Consider the following 16631-nt stretch of genomic DNA (forward strand, 5'->3'; position numbering starts at 1 on the left):
TACTTTTGTGTTGTACCACAAACATCATCTTCTGGGTGCCTAATGTGCTAGCTGGTGAGTTGGGGTCAAGAAAGGTTCGAAGAATATGGTTTAATATAAGTGCTTGGTCTATAGTTATTTAGGGAACGCAGGGAAAAAGTGTAGTGGTTAGACATGAGTTTCCAACAGAAACATTTCTTATATAATGTGTATGCAGTTTGAAGGAAGAGCATTCTCCTTGCTACCTATCGTTAAAAAAACCCAAGGCTCAAAAAGTTCATACTTGCAGTGATGTTAAATGCCTCCAACCTTCCTTAATAGTTTGTGTTGCATATTGCTGGGTACCTGCCATAAGCAATTTGTCTTCCATCATTGTAATACTTGCAGCCAGCTGTCATTTTATAGTTCTTCAGATCTTCACTTAAGACCGGAAACTATGGCTTCTCAGAATGTATCTGACAGTATGTGTTTCCTTTTTCCCACAGAGTTGGCAATGATGAGAACATATCAAACACCTGGAAATTCCTGTCTCATTCAACAGACTCACTAAATAAAATCAGCAAGGTCAATGAGTCAACAGAGTCCCTTACTGATGAGGGTAAGGGGAAGCCACGGCGTGTATTGTGTGCGTCTGCAGAGACTTTGTGCCATCTCCTAGAATGCAAGCACTAACGCATCTCCTGCCTCTTCCTTACTCCTGTGAAACTTCTCTGGACTGTCTGTAAAGCATCACATGCTTTATAATGAGTTGGTAAACCCACTTATCCTGTTGTTAGATGGTTGTCCACTGAAGGATGTCATTGATTTTAATGTGGTCAGACTCTGGTTCAAACGCTTCTTCTTCCCCTAGACTTTCGTACACGTTCAGTTCTAGCTCTCTTGGCACAGCTGTAAGCCTACTCTCTTAAACAAGTAAAGTCACCAGGACCCTGATATGTCTTAATTACCTTTGATTTATGTGACATTTATCACCCTTAACCGAAGTCTTGAATATAGAGTATGTCACTCCGGAACAGAAAATGATCTTTTCTAATAGAATATATATTCTAATGACATCCCTGTATTAGTGTAGAGTGTTTACGTCTCATAAAATTATCCCCATGAGGAACGTCCAGCAGAGGTTTTTTTTTTAGAGGTCACAGACGCAGGATTCTGATATTGATTTTTTTTGTATTTTGAGGAGTAGGTACAGACCTGAATGAAGGGCAGCTAATGGGAGACTTTGAGATTGAGTCCAAACAGCTGGAAGCAGAATCCTGGAGTCAGATAGTGGACAGCAAGTTTCTGAAACAGCAAAAGAAAGATGTGGTCAAACGGCAAGAAGTGATTTATGGTGAGACTCTTCATGTGCTCTGCTAATATTTGATTTGCATTGTCTGGCATTGTTTATGAGGGGAGTTATTGGGCTATATCAAGTCAATTTTCAAGTATGTAGCATCTCAAAGATTTTCTTTTGAAAACTTTGAGGTATAGAGACATCTTATTTCTCTCCTTTACTCTCTCTGTAAAATTATATTCTTTAATTTTATTGGACATTTTATTTAATATGAGTGCTTATTTATGCAATAGTCCTAAAAAGAGATCTCTTGTGACAGTACAGTTTAATTCCTCAGCTACAGTAGAAAACAGACTAAACACAAGTCATCTCTGGGAACTAGGAACGTAGTAAATTATGAAAGGTCTTGAATCCCAGTGAAGACCACTTTGGAAACCACCACTTAAGAGTGATGGAATCCAGTACACCTGTCAGAAAATAACGTGAGGTCCCGTGAGAAATCGAGGAATACGATGAAAACAGTTTAGGGAAAAGACAGCTGTTGACTCAGTTTTAAAGTTTAAATTGGGCTGTAAATAGCCTTAAGACAAAATTGGGCTCTTAGTAGCAGCAGACACACTTTGCAGGAGAATCCTCGAGGAGAGCATTCCTGACCACTGAGCCTTGTCCCTCCCCCAGAGCTGATGCAGACGGAGTTCCACCACCTCCGCACACTCAAGATCATGAGCGACGTGTACAGCCGGGGCATGACGGCCGACCTGCTCTTTGAGCAGCAGATGGTGGAGAAGCTCTTCCCCTGTTTGGATGAGCTGATCAGTATCCATAGCCAGTTCCTTCAGAGGATCCTGGAGCGGAAGAAGGACTCTCTGGTGGATAAAAGTGAAAAGAATTTTCTCATCAAGAGGATTGGGGATGTGCTTGTGCACCAGGTGAGCAGCGGACTGGTGCCTGGTGCCTCTCACACGCACTGGGGGCCCCGTAGCCGTGCGTTCACGTCCCAGCTGGACTGCTCACGATCTCTGTGAGCTTAGGCAAGTGGTTGCATCTCTCCGACCCTCAGTTTCTTTTTCTGTAATTGAGGACAGTAGATTTTCTCTTTTAATGCTATTTTAAAATTTAAGAGGTAATGTATATATAAAGTACCCAGCATACATGGTAGATATGCAGTAAAAGCCAGTTTTTCTTCCTCAGAGTCTGTACCAACATCAGAGATACTATAGTTTAAGGGATCAAAAAATATTTTTTGGAAGTCTCAACTTCAACCTGTGCCTCAAATCAAAAGGCTCATTTATCTAAAAACCACCTGAGACTAAAAACTTGACTAAGAAACCATCTGTAAAATAATTCATAAAGTATTTCTTGCTAATATTTTCATCAAGGTATGGTATGGTTTCAATCCTACGTCAAAAGCAATTTAGCTAAAAATTGTTTTGATACTTTCAGATGTATATGTCATAGGCAGTTTCTAAATGTTTCTTTTTTAACACATTCTTTTTGAAAGAAGAATAATGCTAGTATAACCTTTATAGGCAGAGGGGCATCGCATCACATGTGACTAGCTCTTTCTCACCGGCAAGTCTCTGCCTCATTGTGGAAGCAGAGGCTTACTTGCTGGAACATTTGCCTGAGAATTGGAAATATTGTCCTTTCGTTGTATGCTTGAGTCTGTACCCCTCGCCCTATTAATTCATTGGTGCCTTCATTCATTCATTTTTCAAGTATTTACTGGGGATTTACTCAATACCATGTGGAACCACAAAGGTAAGTATAATGTAGACCTCTGCTTCATGGAACTCATGTTCTAGGAGTGAAGGATAGGCACGTCGTGAAGTAAATGCAGATGCAGTGTAGTGAATGCGTTCACACTGGTGGTCAGGGCATCAAAGTGGGCACGGTCAGCTCTGCAAGGGAGGACCCTTCCTCCCCAAATATCCTCCTGTCATTTTCCATGTTTCTCCCTCTGCCCCTCCTCTCCACCCTCAGACCTGCACTGGTACTTCCTCTGACCTTGTAGCTCCTTGTATTTGTGCATGTCCTCTAGTAGGATGTTAGCCCCATGGTGTCCAGTTGTTGCTTCTGAGCGCCAGTGCCAGAGTCACCCTTTTAGGGCACTTGCTTTGTGATGGGAGCTGATCACTTAAAAATCTCCTGCCTCAGCTTCTCTGTTGGTAAAGGGGAAAAGGAAAGGCTACCCTGAACGTTGTTTCAAGTTTTGGGGTAAGGATCAAGTTGTTCCAGAGATTGTTAGTCCAGCGGGAATTGATGCTTAGCACGTGTCTTGTGGACCACATACAGAAACTCAGCGGTTACCCCACAATGAACGTAGCTTCGGATGAACGGTTGAGATTGCACACGCTTGGAAACGATGTAAGGGCCAAGCAGAATTGTTAGGCCTGCTGGCCTGAGGTAAGTAGGATAAACAGGTCCCTAGGTAATGACGGCCGTTTCTGATGCCTTTCTAACTTATCAGGATGACTTCTTTGAGACTGCTACCTCATGAGAGACTTCTAGTGAGTCTCTCTGTTTTATTACTGTGTTATGACAAATGGGAGTTAAAACACATGTTGCATTTCTTATGTGCACAGTGCATAGATATTTCTGTGTTTACTATTTTTTAAATATATGTAACAGCTTTATTGAAATATAATTCATATGCCATGTGATCCACGCATTTAAAGTGCACAGTTCAGTGGTTTTCAGTATATCCGTGACTCTTGTGCAGCCATCGCCACGGTCCGTTGTAGAACGTTTTTATCATCATCACCCCCACCAACTTCCCCAGCCCTAGGCAACCACTCATCTACTTTCTCTGTGGGTTTGCCTATTCTGCACATTTTATATAAATGAAATAAAGCAGTATGTTGTCCTTTGTGATTGGCTTTTTTCATTCATACATTATCCATTTATCCTCTGATGAACACTTGGGTTATTTCCACTCTGGGCCTGTTGTGAATAATGCTGCTATGAACATTCATATACAGGTTTTTGTGTGGACATATGTTTTTATGTCTAGGAGTGGAATTGCTGGGTCATATGGTAACTCTATTTAACTTTTTGAGGAACTGCTAAACTGTTTTCCAAAGCTCCTGTACCATTTTAATCTTTTAATCTTTGGGGGGAAGTTATGAGGAAGCTCTCTTGGGTTTCACAAGTAAACTGGAAACTTTGGACAAAATGGTAATAGGAGTTTAGCACCCTGAGTTATGGCATAACCTCTGTTCTCTTTCCTCTGCAGTTTTCAGGAGAGAACGCAGAACGCTTAAAGAAGACATATGGCAAGTTTTGTGGGCAGCACAACCAGTCTGTAAACTACTTCAAAGACCTCTATACCAAGGATAAGCGTTTTCAGGCCTTTGTGAAGGTATTGATGTGAAACGGTGGGGATTTCCATGTTGTGCAGAGCATTGTGTCACTGTCAGTTTTAGCTCGAGCCTTCTCCCTTGGGTAGTTCCTGACACTTAGTTTACTTCCTTGCAGAAGAAGATGAGCAGTTCAGTCGTACGGAGGCTTGGAATCCCCGAGTGTATATTGCTTGTAACCCAACGAATCACCAAATATCCGGTTTTGTTCCAAAGAATATTGCAATGTACCAAAGGTGCGTCTCTCTCTGGACTCGGTCTTGTTTGCCAGTGGACTGTTCCAGTCTGTCCAACAGCACTGGAGACCCCGTAGAAGAACTCTTTTATGTCGAGAAGGTCTAAAAGAGAGCCTGTGTTTTATCTTAAAGACAGTTTTCTTCAGTGAAAACATAAAGTGTTATATCAGCAGACTTAGTGTGAATGAGAGCAAGAAGGGAAGGAACCACTTAGTGATCCCAACGAGAGTTCAGTGACCTGAGCAACTTGTCACTTGTCCCTAGACTGGGAGGTGATTCTCACCTGCAAGTGCTAGAATCACTGCTGTTTCTCGTTTAATCACTACTTAGTAGTTTCTCTCTTAGCTAATCCTGCTCCTGGGCAGTTACATTAAGGATTAGGTAAAGCAAAGACGTAAATAAAAAACTCGTTGCTCCTCTCCCTCCCTAAAAATGGTGGGTTCCTTCCACTTTAGAACGTGGCACATAATTGCATGTCATCTGTATCATTGAAACATCTAACTTGATTTAAACTATGACAGAGCAAGGGGTAGGCACGTGCCCTTCGACGTGTTGGCTTTGCTCTGCCAGCATGCCCACAGAGGGAAGACAGTGATGTGGAGCAAGAAGGCAGGGTCCTGGGGCTCCCCTGGTGGCGCAGTGGTTGGGAGTCCGCCTGCCGATGCAGGGGATGCGGGTTCGTGCCCTGGTCCGGGAAGATCCCACATGCCGCGGAGCGGCTGGGCCCGTGAGCCATGGCCGCTGAGCCCGCGCAGCGGGAGATGACACAACGGTGAGAGGCCAGCCTACCTCAAAACAAAAAAAAAGAAGGCAGGGTGCCCCTCCTTCTGCCCAGTAGAGACAGTTATTCTTTCCTTCTCAGACAGTGAAGTGGAACAGGAAGATCTAGCTCAGTCCCTGGGCCTGGTGAAGGGTGTGATTGGAGCTGTGGACAGCAAAGTGGCGAGTTATGAAAAGAAGGTCCGTCTCAATGAGATTTATACAAAGACAGATAGCAAGTCGATCATGAGAATGAAGAGTGGTCAGATGTTTGCCAAGGAGGATCTGAAGCGGAAGAAGCTCGTGCGGGACGGGAGCGTGTTTCTGAAGAGCACAACAGGGAGGTTGAAAGGTGAGGCTCACTCTCGTCAGCGTCTAAGCGTGTGCCAGAGGTCAGCGGGCAGAATCCAGATGTCACCAGGTTGTTCCCAGGGACCCATGTCCAGACGTCACACAGGAGCAGCAGGCATTTAATTGATCTTAATACTGTATCAGAAAAGACTGGTTTGAGATGACTTATAAAACCATATAGAATACAGTAAGAGAACGAGGAAATGATGCAGTCAGGGGAAAGGAAAAAAAAATTTTTTTTAAAGAACAAAGCAAAGGGTAAGATTCATACAAAAAAGCAATATGTTAAGGGACACATATTTTCCCTGTGAAAGAGGGGCAACAAATTTGGGGTCAGGGTTTCTGGCAAAACAATTGCTAGGAGGGAAATACCATCAGTTGCACAATTCATAGATTCTCTGAGATTAAAAATACATCCCTCGTTTCTAAGAGATGGCAGAGGAATTTTCAGCTCCTGAGACCTTAGAGAAATGAAAGTTTAACTCACAGCAACTAGATTTATTATTAAACTTTGTTTTTCATCTTTTATCTTCCTCTAAGCAAAACAGATCATAAAAGATACTCACTTTCTGTTTGATTTTAGTTTTTACCTTTTAAATGATCAGCCCCATCAAGTGAAAGATGTTAGGAGGTTTGTTCATTCATCTGTACATCTGGTTTGTTTGTTTGTTTTTAATAATTGTTTTCATCAAACCTGTATCCTCTGGGCCTATATGGTAACTCTAACCTCACCAGTAGCCTTGAGTATACCCAGCCCACCTCCCTGGCCTCGGTGAGCTGAGCACACAAAGCAGCCCAGTGCCGTCAGCCCCGCTGACATAAAACTCAGGTGAGTGAAATGTGTGCTTCTCTCATCGCCGAGGTATAAGTAATGCTATAGGTAGCTGCTCTCGGAGAATTCCCAGGACTCCTTAGCTAGGGTCTCACCATGCTAAGTAACGAAATCCCAGGCATTCAGCTGCTCTCAAAGGTGAATGTCGCAGGACACCCTGCATTAGAAGTTGGGCTCAGAATGAAGAGACTCGTAAAGAGGTTCTTGCTCTGCAGTATGATGGTTGCTAGAATAGAGAGGCGTGAACTGAGGACAAGAGGAGGGAGCCAGGCAGAAGGGAGGAGTAAGCGTGGAAGCATGGAGCTGAAGGATCTGGCCCGTCGGGAAGGGTGGGCAATCGGGGTCTCTGGCAGCAGAGTGAGGCAGGAAATATGGCTGGAGAATCGGCCAGGGGCCAGGTTGGGGTGGGTGTGTGCTCCAGACTAGGGGACTGACAGGGATGCTGGTAATGGGAGTGAGCGAAGAATGGGCTCAGAATGGAGGGTCTGAGCAGGAAAGGGGTGAGTGAGTTAGAGTGTGTGTAGTTCAGCTGCTGGGGGCAGGGTAGAGGACTGCAGGGGTGCGGAGGTACCAGTGACCGAGACGAGGGCGGTCATTGTCGCAGGGATCCGGGAGGGGCTTCTCCGGGCAGGCTCATCTCAGAGAGAAGAAATACCCCTTCCTGCCACCAGCCAGCTGTGCCTCTCACTGCTCCATGATGAACTTGAACTGTGCGGTCCCTGCAGCTCCTTCCTTCCAGCCCTGATGCTCTGTGATGTCCTGAGACCACAGTTGACGGCTCTGGCCTCACTGCCGCTGTGAGGCCGTGTCGGAGGTAGCCTGGTGGTAGAGAAGTACCTGCCCTCTCTTGTAAGGATGGATTTCCTAGAGTTGCTGCCAGTGCTGTATTTTCTTTACGCAGCAGTTTATTTATTCATTCCCAAAATAAAAACTAATAGATTCCAGCTGTTGGAATAATGTTGTGGTCAAAGCAATGGCAGAACAATAGGTTTTCTGGCCTAAAATGTCTCCAGTGGAGATAAGAGTTTGGTGTTTAGTCATTTTCACCCCCAAGTGAAAATAACTTGTGCCAAGAACAGCCAGTCCTGTGTTGGGTAACCCTTGAAAGGGGTAGGATTGTTTTTCTGTGATCTACTGATGCCGTGATCACGTAAACTTCAGGATCAATAAAGTTGAAACTTATGTTTTAGAGCTCTTTTTTTTTTTTTTTGACAGACACCTGAACTATTTAAAAGTAAAGTTTAAAAAAAAAACTTGTCAAAACAAATGGTAGTGCATGGAAAATTACTGTGGTCTAGGCTGAAAAACTAGACCACCCTAGGAATCAGACATCCTTGCTTCTGTTTCTCCTCCTAGCTTTGCAATGAATTACACAGAGAGGGTACCCCAGTTTTGTCAGTAGTGGTAGAAAAGGCCAAGAGGGTCCTGCCCACCCAGGAGGCGGCTGCATAAGTCAGCCCGTTGTTTTCCCAGAGATTTGTAGGCTCCCCTTTCCAGAGTGAAGGCGGTACAGAGGGACCTGTTAGGTCTCAGTAGACGGCTCACCTCCAGGGAGGTCCCACTTTGTCCTTAAGGGAATAATGGGAAATGTCACTTCATACTCCTAGAGGATTAGAACAAGAGTTTGTGGCATTCTTTTGATTCCTGGATCCAGCTAGAGATGTTAATTTGGCTTTTGTTTTGTCTTAATTGAGAAGAAGAGAAGGCTGTTTCCACGGTGCAGAGGGGTTGAGGTTGACTGTGCTGTGTTGGAGCTGGGAGCGGAGCCACTGCACTTCGTGTACCTGTGACGGCAGTGGGTGTTGTCTAGCCATCCGTGTCCTCTAGGACGTGTGGATGAAGCCTGCCTTTCATTAGACTGAGATATTCTTGTACATCACCTTCTGGCCGCCTTCCTGTCTGCTGTCCCACGCCTTTTTCCCATTACTATGATCAGAAGTTGAGAAATACTGTGACCTGAGTATTATGACCTGTAGAATGTGTTGCTATTTAGCATCTGTTAAAGTCCTGTTTTCCAGCTTTACTCTTATTTATTCTTAAAAATCTTGCCTTGTGGGATATATCTTTCCAGCACTGAGTGCTTAAGCCTTCCCAAGACAAGGCTTTGGTGATAGGTCCCATTTTAAAATGCCTCTAACAATCTAATGACCATATGTGGACCCAGCAGAAATGTCAAGCCCTTGCCTTGGAGGAGTGTAATAATGTGCCGTGCAGATGTGTTGCTGAGTTTTCCTCTAATGAAGTGCCCTGAAGGTGCTTCACCGTTCAGTGGTCATTGTTCTCTCTTCCCTTCCCCCCTCTACAGAGGTTCAAGCGGTCCTGCTTACTGACATTTTAGTTTTCCTTCAAGAAAAAGACCAGAAATACGTCTTTGCATCATTGGTAAGCTGAACTGTTTGTCTCTGCTGTTTGTAATTAATAGTATTCAAACCGGTGATGGTAGGTGTTGAGTGTTAACACTGTATTACTGCTCTCCCACCTCCTTAAAATTGGCTCAGGACAAATGCCTCCGAGTCATTCCTTATATACCCTTGCGATTTTCTGCCCGCCTCCCTCCCCACCAATTATTTTTTTGTTCCCTCATAATCCTTTTGAGAGCCTTTGGCATTTGATCTAAAAAGAAATCTGTCACTGGAGTATGTCTCACACATTACATATTACAAATCTTGCCAATTTATAACATTGCCAACCAAATTCTGTGACGAACCGGAAAGGACTCATCATGCAGAAAACAGGACTCGAACCTTGATAACCTTAAATTTTCGTTTCCTTTTTGGAAATCTTTTTCTGTTGGATAAAATGTGAGTGAGCCATATGCTTTTAAAAGGCATCTAGTCTTACCTTAGACGGAGGTTGTCTTAAGAGCTAGACTGTTGTATCCATGTCTTAACATCTGCGCTCTCCGCATTTTCCAGGACCAGAAGTCGACGGTGATCTCTCTAAAGAAGCTGATTGTAAGAGAGGTAGCACACGAGGAGAAAGGTTTATTCCTAATCAGTATGGGGATGAAAGATCCAGAGATGGTGGAAGTCCACGCCAGCTCCAAAGAGGAGCGGAACAGCTGGATTCAGATCATCCAGGACACGATCAGCACCCTGTGAGTCACACACCCTGGCCCACCCCCGCCTCCTGGTACCTCTGTGGTTTCATAATGGTTGGGCTGCCGTCACACTGATTGACATCTTCAGAATGTGCTGTTTTGTTATGGTTGTATTAGGAACAGAGATGAAGATGAAGGAATTCCTAGTGAGAATGAGGAAGAAAAGAAGATGTTGGACACCAAAGCTCGGGAGTTAAAAGGTAAAGCTGGTGGAAGCGGTCTGAGGCCCTGTCTGGGGGCGTCTGCAGTCCCGTAGAGTCCCCGCTGCTCCTCCATCGCAGAGCCGTGCTGGCAGGCATGTCAGCCGAGGAGAGGAATAGCTCCTAACAAAAGAGAAACCAGATCTGAGCTGGCACAGGTCCTGGGGAACAATGGCTGTAGGAATGTGTCTGATACTAGATCGAGGGGATGTTGGCTCTCTCATCTCGGTATCAGTGTCCTTGGACCCTGGTGACAGTCTTTGTACTTTGTCACAGAAGAATCTGCCAGAATTCATGGTCACATCTAAGATTAAAACAAGGAGAGAAAGGTACTTGCGGGAAAGAATTTTCCAGTTGATCCATTTGTCAGTCACCCCCACCACTGTGCCCTGCGTTCCAAATCCGTCATGAGGTGGTTTGGGGAGAAGTGTGCTTATGGGTTATGTTTGACCACGCTCTGTCAAGGCCCTACTGTTTCATGTAGTCTTGTTGGCATCCCTGCAAGACCTGTATTGTAATCCCCACTGTGTAGGTGAGAAAGCTGAGGCCCATGAAGGCCAAGCAACCCAGGGTCACACACACACAGTTCATGGCAGAGCCCAGCCTGTGCTCCCTGTCTGCTCAGCTGCAGGGAGCAGTGCTCGTGCCCCTTTGCCGGTGCTTGCTGAGTGTTCTGAAGTAAATACGTGTTGTGCTTTGGGTAGAAGTAAGGCCCAGAGTCAAGGAAATATAGGCGCCCAAGGAGTTTACTTATTGCTTCATTCTGTTTCAATGGGGAGAAAAACAAAAAAAGAGATGGACAGATTTAGACTGGAGCCAGTATCACATTTTTAATCTCTGCCCGTGATTAGGATGGCAGAGATAAGAACTGCCTTCTTTTCACACGTATGAAGCACCTGGCCAGGCACAACGCTAGGTGCTAGGGATGCAACGAGCCTTAAATCACTGTCCCTGCCATCAGGAAACCCACACTCTGGCAAGGGAGATCTACATAAATGACAGGCCACCTAGACCACAGGCACATGTAAAGTGTGTAGGACCCACGAATCCTGCCTGTGGTGAGTCTCACAGAGAAGATGACAGGAGCTACATCTGAAGGAAATTACCTCACCAGATGAAGAATAGTTAGGTGAAGAGTGAAAAAGGACTTGACATGTCTGCCAAGGAATGAAGGTTTGGTATGTCTGGAGAGTCAGGGCTGAGTGATGGGAGAGTAAGCCAGGAAGCCACCACACCTTGAAAGGCAACAAAGGGAATGATACAATTTCTTTAGCAAAATTTAAACTTAAATTTTTTTAATTGGTATTGACACCAGTTGGGAGAATTGCTTGGGGGGCTGGGGGAGCCCACTGGGAGTGGAAAGGCCAGTTGGGGGACTCTTGGGATAAGTTTGGTGAGAAATGGGCTGGAGGGGGGATGGACGTGAGTAAGAAATAAGGAACCACTGTGGGTGGTGGGACAGAGTGAGGAGACAAAACCGCTCCCAGGTTTCCAGCTGGGTAACTGGGGGATGACAGTGTTGTTGCCTGAGGAAGAGGCCACAGGCTACAGGGAGGAGACGGGGTGGCAAGAAGGGAGAACAGTTTTCTGACCTGCGGAGAACAAGGCGTCTAGGTGGAGAGAGCCGCCTGACAGTGGGACTCAGCAGTCTGGTGCTCAAAAAGTGGGTAGGATTTGGGGTGCCTTTTGTGAGTTATCAGCACATAAGAGGTGATTGAAGCCATGGGAGTGACTGAGGTCCCCGAGAGGAAAGCATGTAAAGTATAGAAAGGAGTCTAGGATGGAGCCCAGGGCTGGGGGGTGGGGTAGCCCAGATACTCATTCATGGCAGGTGGCAGGTCTGGTCTGTAAAGTGCTGGAGTAAGAGTGGTAGGAAGAGAACCAGCAGTGTCCTCAAAAGCAGATGGGGAGGGAAACAGTTTTATTTTATTTTACTTTATTCATTCATTCATTCATTCCTTTTGGGCTGCCTTGGGTCTTCGTTGCTGTACGCAGGCTTTCTCTAGTTGCGGCTAGTGGGGGCTTCTCATTGCGGTGGCTTCTTTTGTTGCGGAGTACAGGCTGTAGGCGCACGCAGGCTTCAGTAGTTGTGGCTCGCAGGCTGTAGAGTGCAGGCTCAGCAGTTGTGGCACACGGGCTTAGTTGCCCCACAGCATGTGGGATCTTCCCGGACCAGGGCTTGAACCCGTGTTCCCTGCATTGGCAGGCGGATTCTTAACCACTGCGCCACCAGGGAAGTCCGGGAAACAGTTTTAGATGGGGGAAGTATCCATGCTGGAAAAGATGAAATGAAAGAGTTCACTGGATTCAGTAGTGAAGGGTAACCTTGGAAAGAGCAGATGCAGAGTGATGGGCAGAAGCCAGAGAAGAGTGTGTGGGTTGAGAAATAAACAGGAGGCAGGAGAATGGAACAGAGTGCAAGTTAGTTATGTCAGAAATTCTGGCATTTGCGTAGAAAGACCCAGGATAGTTTTCCAGGTAGACATTACAGATCAAAAGCTTGATACTGCCTTCATGATGAAAAAGAAAGTGGGGGAAGCTGTGTTCCTTGTGGTTCCATGCGTTACCACAAGGTGGTGCTCATGTCTTAGTCATCTCATCATAGTGAACAGTCAAGTCACCAGATCTCTTCTCTGTGCACCTGCAGAACAACTTCAGCAAAAGGACCAGCAGATCCTACTCTTACTGGAAGAGAAGGAGATGATTTTCCGGGACATGACTGAGTGCAGCACTCCCTTGCCAGAGGATGGCTCCCCAACTCAAAGCTCTAGAATCCTCTTCCGATCCAACACAGAAGAGGCTCTCAAAGGAGGGCCTTTAATGAAAAGTGCCATAAATGAGGGTAATTTACATTCAGCATTGCCCCCCTCCTTGTCTCCTCCCACAGTGGTTTCCACACTAATATTCTCTACCAGTTTGTACTTTTTTATTGTAAAATAAATCACAAATACAGAAAACAACCCAGTACATATTTCGCTTTAGTAAATTCTTATCAGGTGGGCATCCTTGTAACTACTACCCAGGTCAAGAAATAAAATGTGGCCAGACCCCTTAAAGCCCTTCCACATGTCCTGTCCCCATCAGAGCTCTCTCCCTCCCTCCTGAAAGTATATTGTGACTTTTACAGTAATCGCTTAGGTTTCTTTATGGTTTTATGGCCAAGTGCCTGTTCACAGACCCTGTGGCTCCGTTGTATTCATGGTTTTTGATATGCCTTTTAGGATTCTTTATTTACAGTCCTCCACCCACCCCACCATCCCTTTCTTTTCCACACAATTTATCCTTGAGCTTTGACCTGTGGGTTTCTCTTTTTGGGTTTTATTCACACAGGGGTTCTGTTCTTCTGCCCTCCGTTTCCTTTAGATTCTCTGCTGGACTCGGAGGCTCAGTTGCTCAGACATAATCCCTTTGGCAAGCTGTGTTACCGGAGTGTTGTGCTCTTTCATCTGGGGGCACAAAATGTCTAGTTGTCTTCTTTATTTTGTAACATATAGGGAAAACAAGATAAAAGGATAAATGCTTGATTAATTTTCCCCCATTATTTACTAGTTTTCAAAGTAGTGAATTGATTTATGGTCATTCTCTGAAAGTGACCAGTACTTTTAATATATTATTATAGACTCATGAATTAAATATGTCTGATGCGCTTCAAGTCGTTGCAGTTCTTATCCTTATTAAAAGTTAAAAAGGTCCTCTCTTTGCCAAGGAGCACCTCTTTGTGGGGCCTCTGAGTCCTTTTGGCGTGACCCCAGCAGTCTTTGAGAGCTGCTTTGCTGTTTGGTATGTTAAGATGCTCCAGGCTCATCTTGTTTTCTGCCCATACCTGGAATTAGCCATCTTTCTGAGAAGCTCTGGTTTCTTTTAGTGGGAAATGATGTTTCAAGACCACTGTCTAGGCGCTAGGGGTGGTTATTGCTGCTGGGGTTTTCATTGTTACTAGGTAGGGCCTTTTCAGTGGTCCGCTTTGGGGGAAATATACTTGTGTGTGTGCGTGAGGGGATGGGGTAATGAATTCACACTGATACATATTTAATTCAAATTGTGGACTGCAGGGCTTAATCTCCTCTATATTACATCTGTATCTCTTTTCTTCCACATTGTGAATCCTCATTCTCAAGGATACATCGTAGAAATAAAATATCCTATATTTACCCTAACATACACATCAGAATAACAATACTAACACTGCTATCGCTAAATATGACTCTTTTATGCTCTCCCCATTCCCTCCCCCCTTTTTTATTTACCAGTTGTACTCTGTCTATACTGTCAGCTTACAACCACTGTATATGGCACTCTCCCCTTCTTAGACCCGAACTGTAGTCTTCATTCTGCAAGAACCACCACCCGTTTTTATCAGTGTCCCTCCAGTCATTTTGGATGTCTAAAGCTTATTCTTTAGTAGATGTCTCAGGAAAGGTTCATGAGGATAATATACTGAGTCCTTGCATATCGGTAATAATTTGTGCCCTTTATACTTGAAAATCTGTTCTGCTGGGTATAAAATCCTTGGTTCACATTCTCTTCCTCTGAGTGTCTTAATTCTCAAATATGTTATTTATTTTTTTCTGACGTAAAGCGTTGCTGGCAGCGTCTAACCGTAATTTGATTTTCCCCATGTAAGTCGCGTGCTCTTTGCCTAGACGCCCAAAGGATTTTTTTCCCCTAAATCCGAGTAGTTTTACTAGAATATGCCTTGGTGCTGGTTATCCTGGACTGATGTTCTCGGGTTCACAGTGTTCTATTTTGACATATAGTTTCAGATTTTTCAGATTTCAGAGATGTATTCTTATAGTTTTTAGTATTTTTCCTACACCCTTGCTTTGATTTTCTTCTTCAAGAACTCCCACTGTCCATATGTTGGATCATCATTGCCTGTCTTCAATACTTCTTGCTTCCCATAGTACTTTTTATAGCTTCATCTTTTTAATGTTTAAATGTCCTTTCACCATCTATTATCTTAAGTCATTTTCTTTTGGGCTTATTTGTTCTCATATTCTAGTTCAGTTTCCATTTCTTAAAGGGATACCTTTTCCTTTCATTTCCACTTGAGTTTTGCCACCTCCTTTCTGTGTTTTCTGATTCTGACTTAGGTTCTTTCATGTCTTGTGTCATTTTCTTTATTTTATTAGCTCACTTATTTTATGGACATGTCCTTCTGATGTGCTTTTATTATATGTAGGGAAGTTATGCCCCTTGTTTTTTCTCTCTCTCTGCCTTTCCTTAACTTTGTGTGGGATTTGACTTTGATGTTTTTCTGTTGCTCATTTTTACGTGAAATACATTTCCTACATTTTTAGGCTAAGATAGCTTCTTTCACTTCATCGGACTCTTCTATTGTTTTCATGTAGTGTTTTTAGAAAATAACAATGGCTTGTCTTAGGAGATTCCCTGCCTCTGTTTCCTCCCTTATTCTATCTGGACCTTCATTTTCCTTTATCTCTGTGGCTTCTCTCCTGCTCAATTTTTATTCCACTTTCAGCACTTTCTCCTTCCTGTGGGACACTGCTGCTCTAGAAGAGAACCCTAGCTGGTTGGATTTGAGAATTCAGATGCTTAGACTGCTGTAGCCCCTTGACCTCCCTATGGGAGGGGCAAAAAGCCTGCCAGTTTGAACTGCAGTTCTCAAATTGCCTCACCTTACTTCCTAGGGAATTCCTTTTGGCTGCTTTGGATCTGACTCCCGGAGCCATGCTCCTTCCAGTAAATTACTCTGCCTTCCCTGTACCCTTTTAAATCTCCTAGGTCTCATGTGAATAAGGCTGAAGAGTTAATCTCTGCATTTCCAGTAGAATCCATTTAACGCATATATCCTGAGCTGAGAGCTTTCTCTCAGCAAAGGAAGTCACGTAGTCACTTTGGCATTTTCTGTTCCTCTTCCCTTTACATATAGTGTATTACCATGAGATTTTCTTTTTCCCATTAAAAGAGGCGATGTCAGTTTTGCATGTTTCCTTTCTTCCAGTGGAGATCCTTCAGGGCTTGGTGAGTGGAAGCCTGGGAGGCACACTTGGGCAGGCTGTCAGCAGCCCTGTTGAACAAGAAGGCATGGTAGGCCCCGTTTCCTTGCCCCGGAGAGCAGAGACCTTTGGAGGATTTGACAGCCATCAGATGAATGCTTCAAAAGGTCAGTGGTTTTGAACTCATGTGTTCTTATGGGCAGTCCTTAACTATCACAACTAAAAATGATCTGTACTCTGGTAGCTCCATCTCCTCTGTCCCAGTCAGTCAGTAAATGTTTTAGTGAGATCCTAATAAGTATCTAGCTGCTGAAACACTCAGGAACCTCTATGAATGTCATGTTCATTTTCAGTAATAAAAGAGGTTTTCCTGAGATCTCAGCTAAGCTATAGCCAAAGGGGGGTAATAACACTTGTTTTTCCTTTCTGCTTCTAGTTCTTCTGCATCCGTAAAATTATTAATAATCAGTCACTTAGCTGCCATTGGCATTAATAGGATTCAGAAATATTCTGTCCCTAAGCTATGTATATAGTATTTCATTGGCTAATCTGTTTTACAACTGCAAAAAAAAACCCACC

General features: G+C 44.3%; 1 protein-coding gene across 11 annotated transcripts in view; it reads left to right on the forward strand.

Annotated features, from left to right (window-relative positions):
- Nucleotides 1–16631, forward strand: part of AKAP13 (A-kinase anchoring protein 13) — a 350062-nt gene that overhangs the window by 321564 nt on the left and 11867 nt on the right. For 8 of the 11 annotated variants that reach the window (XM_019945698.3, XM_073801374.1, XM_073801368.1 and 5 more), the window contains 11 exons: nt 465–577; nt 1160–1312; nt 1934–2184; nt 4491–4616; nt 4733–4850; nt 5713–5961; nt 9098–9174; nt 9708–9889; nt 10010–10092; nt 12740–12934; nt 16058–16219. In XM_019945698.3, the coding sequence (XP_019801257.2) occupies nt 465–577; nt 1160–1312; nt 1934–2184; nt 4491–4616; nt 4733–4850; nt 5713–5961; nt 9098–9174; nt 9708–9889; nt 10010–10092; nt 12740–12934; nt 16058–16219 (1709 nt within the window). The remainder of the gene's footprint in view (nt 1–464; nt 578–1159; nt 1313–1933; nt 2185–4490; nt 4617–4732; nt 4851–5712; nt 5962–9097; nt 9175–9707; nt 9890–10009; nt 10093–12739; nt 12935–16057; nt 16220–16631) is intronic. The other 3 variants (XM_073801369.1, XM_073801370.1, XM_073801373.1) reach the window with 3 other exon arrangements.

This window comes from Tursiops truncatus, chromosome 2, assembly GCF_011762595.2.
Source record: "Tursiops truncatus isolate mTurTru1 chromosome 2, mTurTru1.mat.Y, whole genome shotgun sequence".
Lineage (NCBI taxonomy): Eukaryota > Metazoa > Chordata > Mammalia > Artiodactyla > Delphinidae > Tursiops > Tursiops truncatus.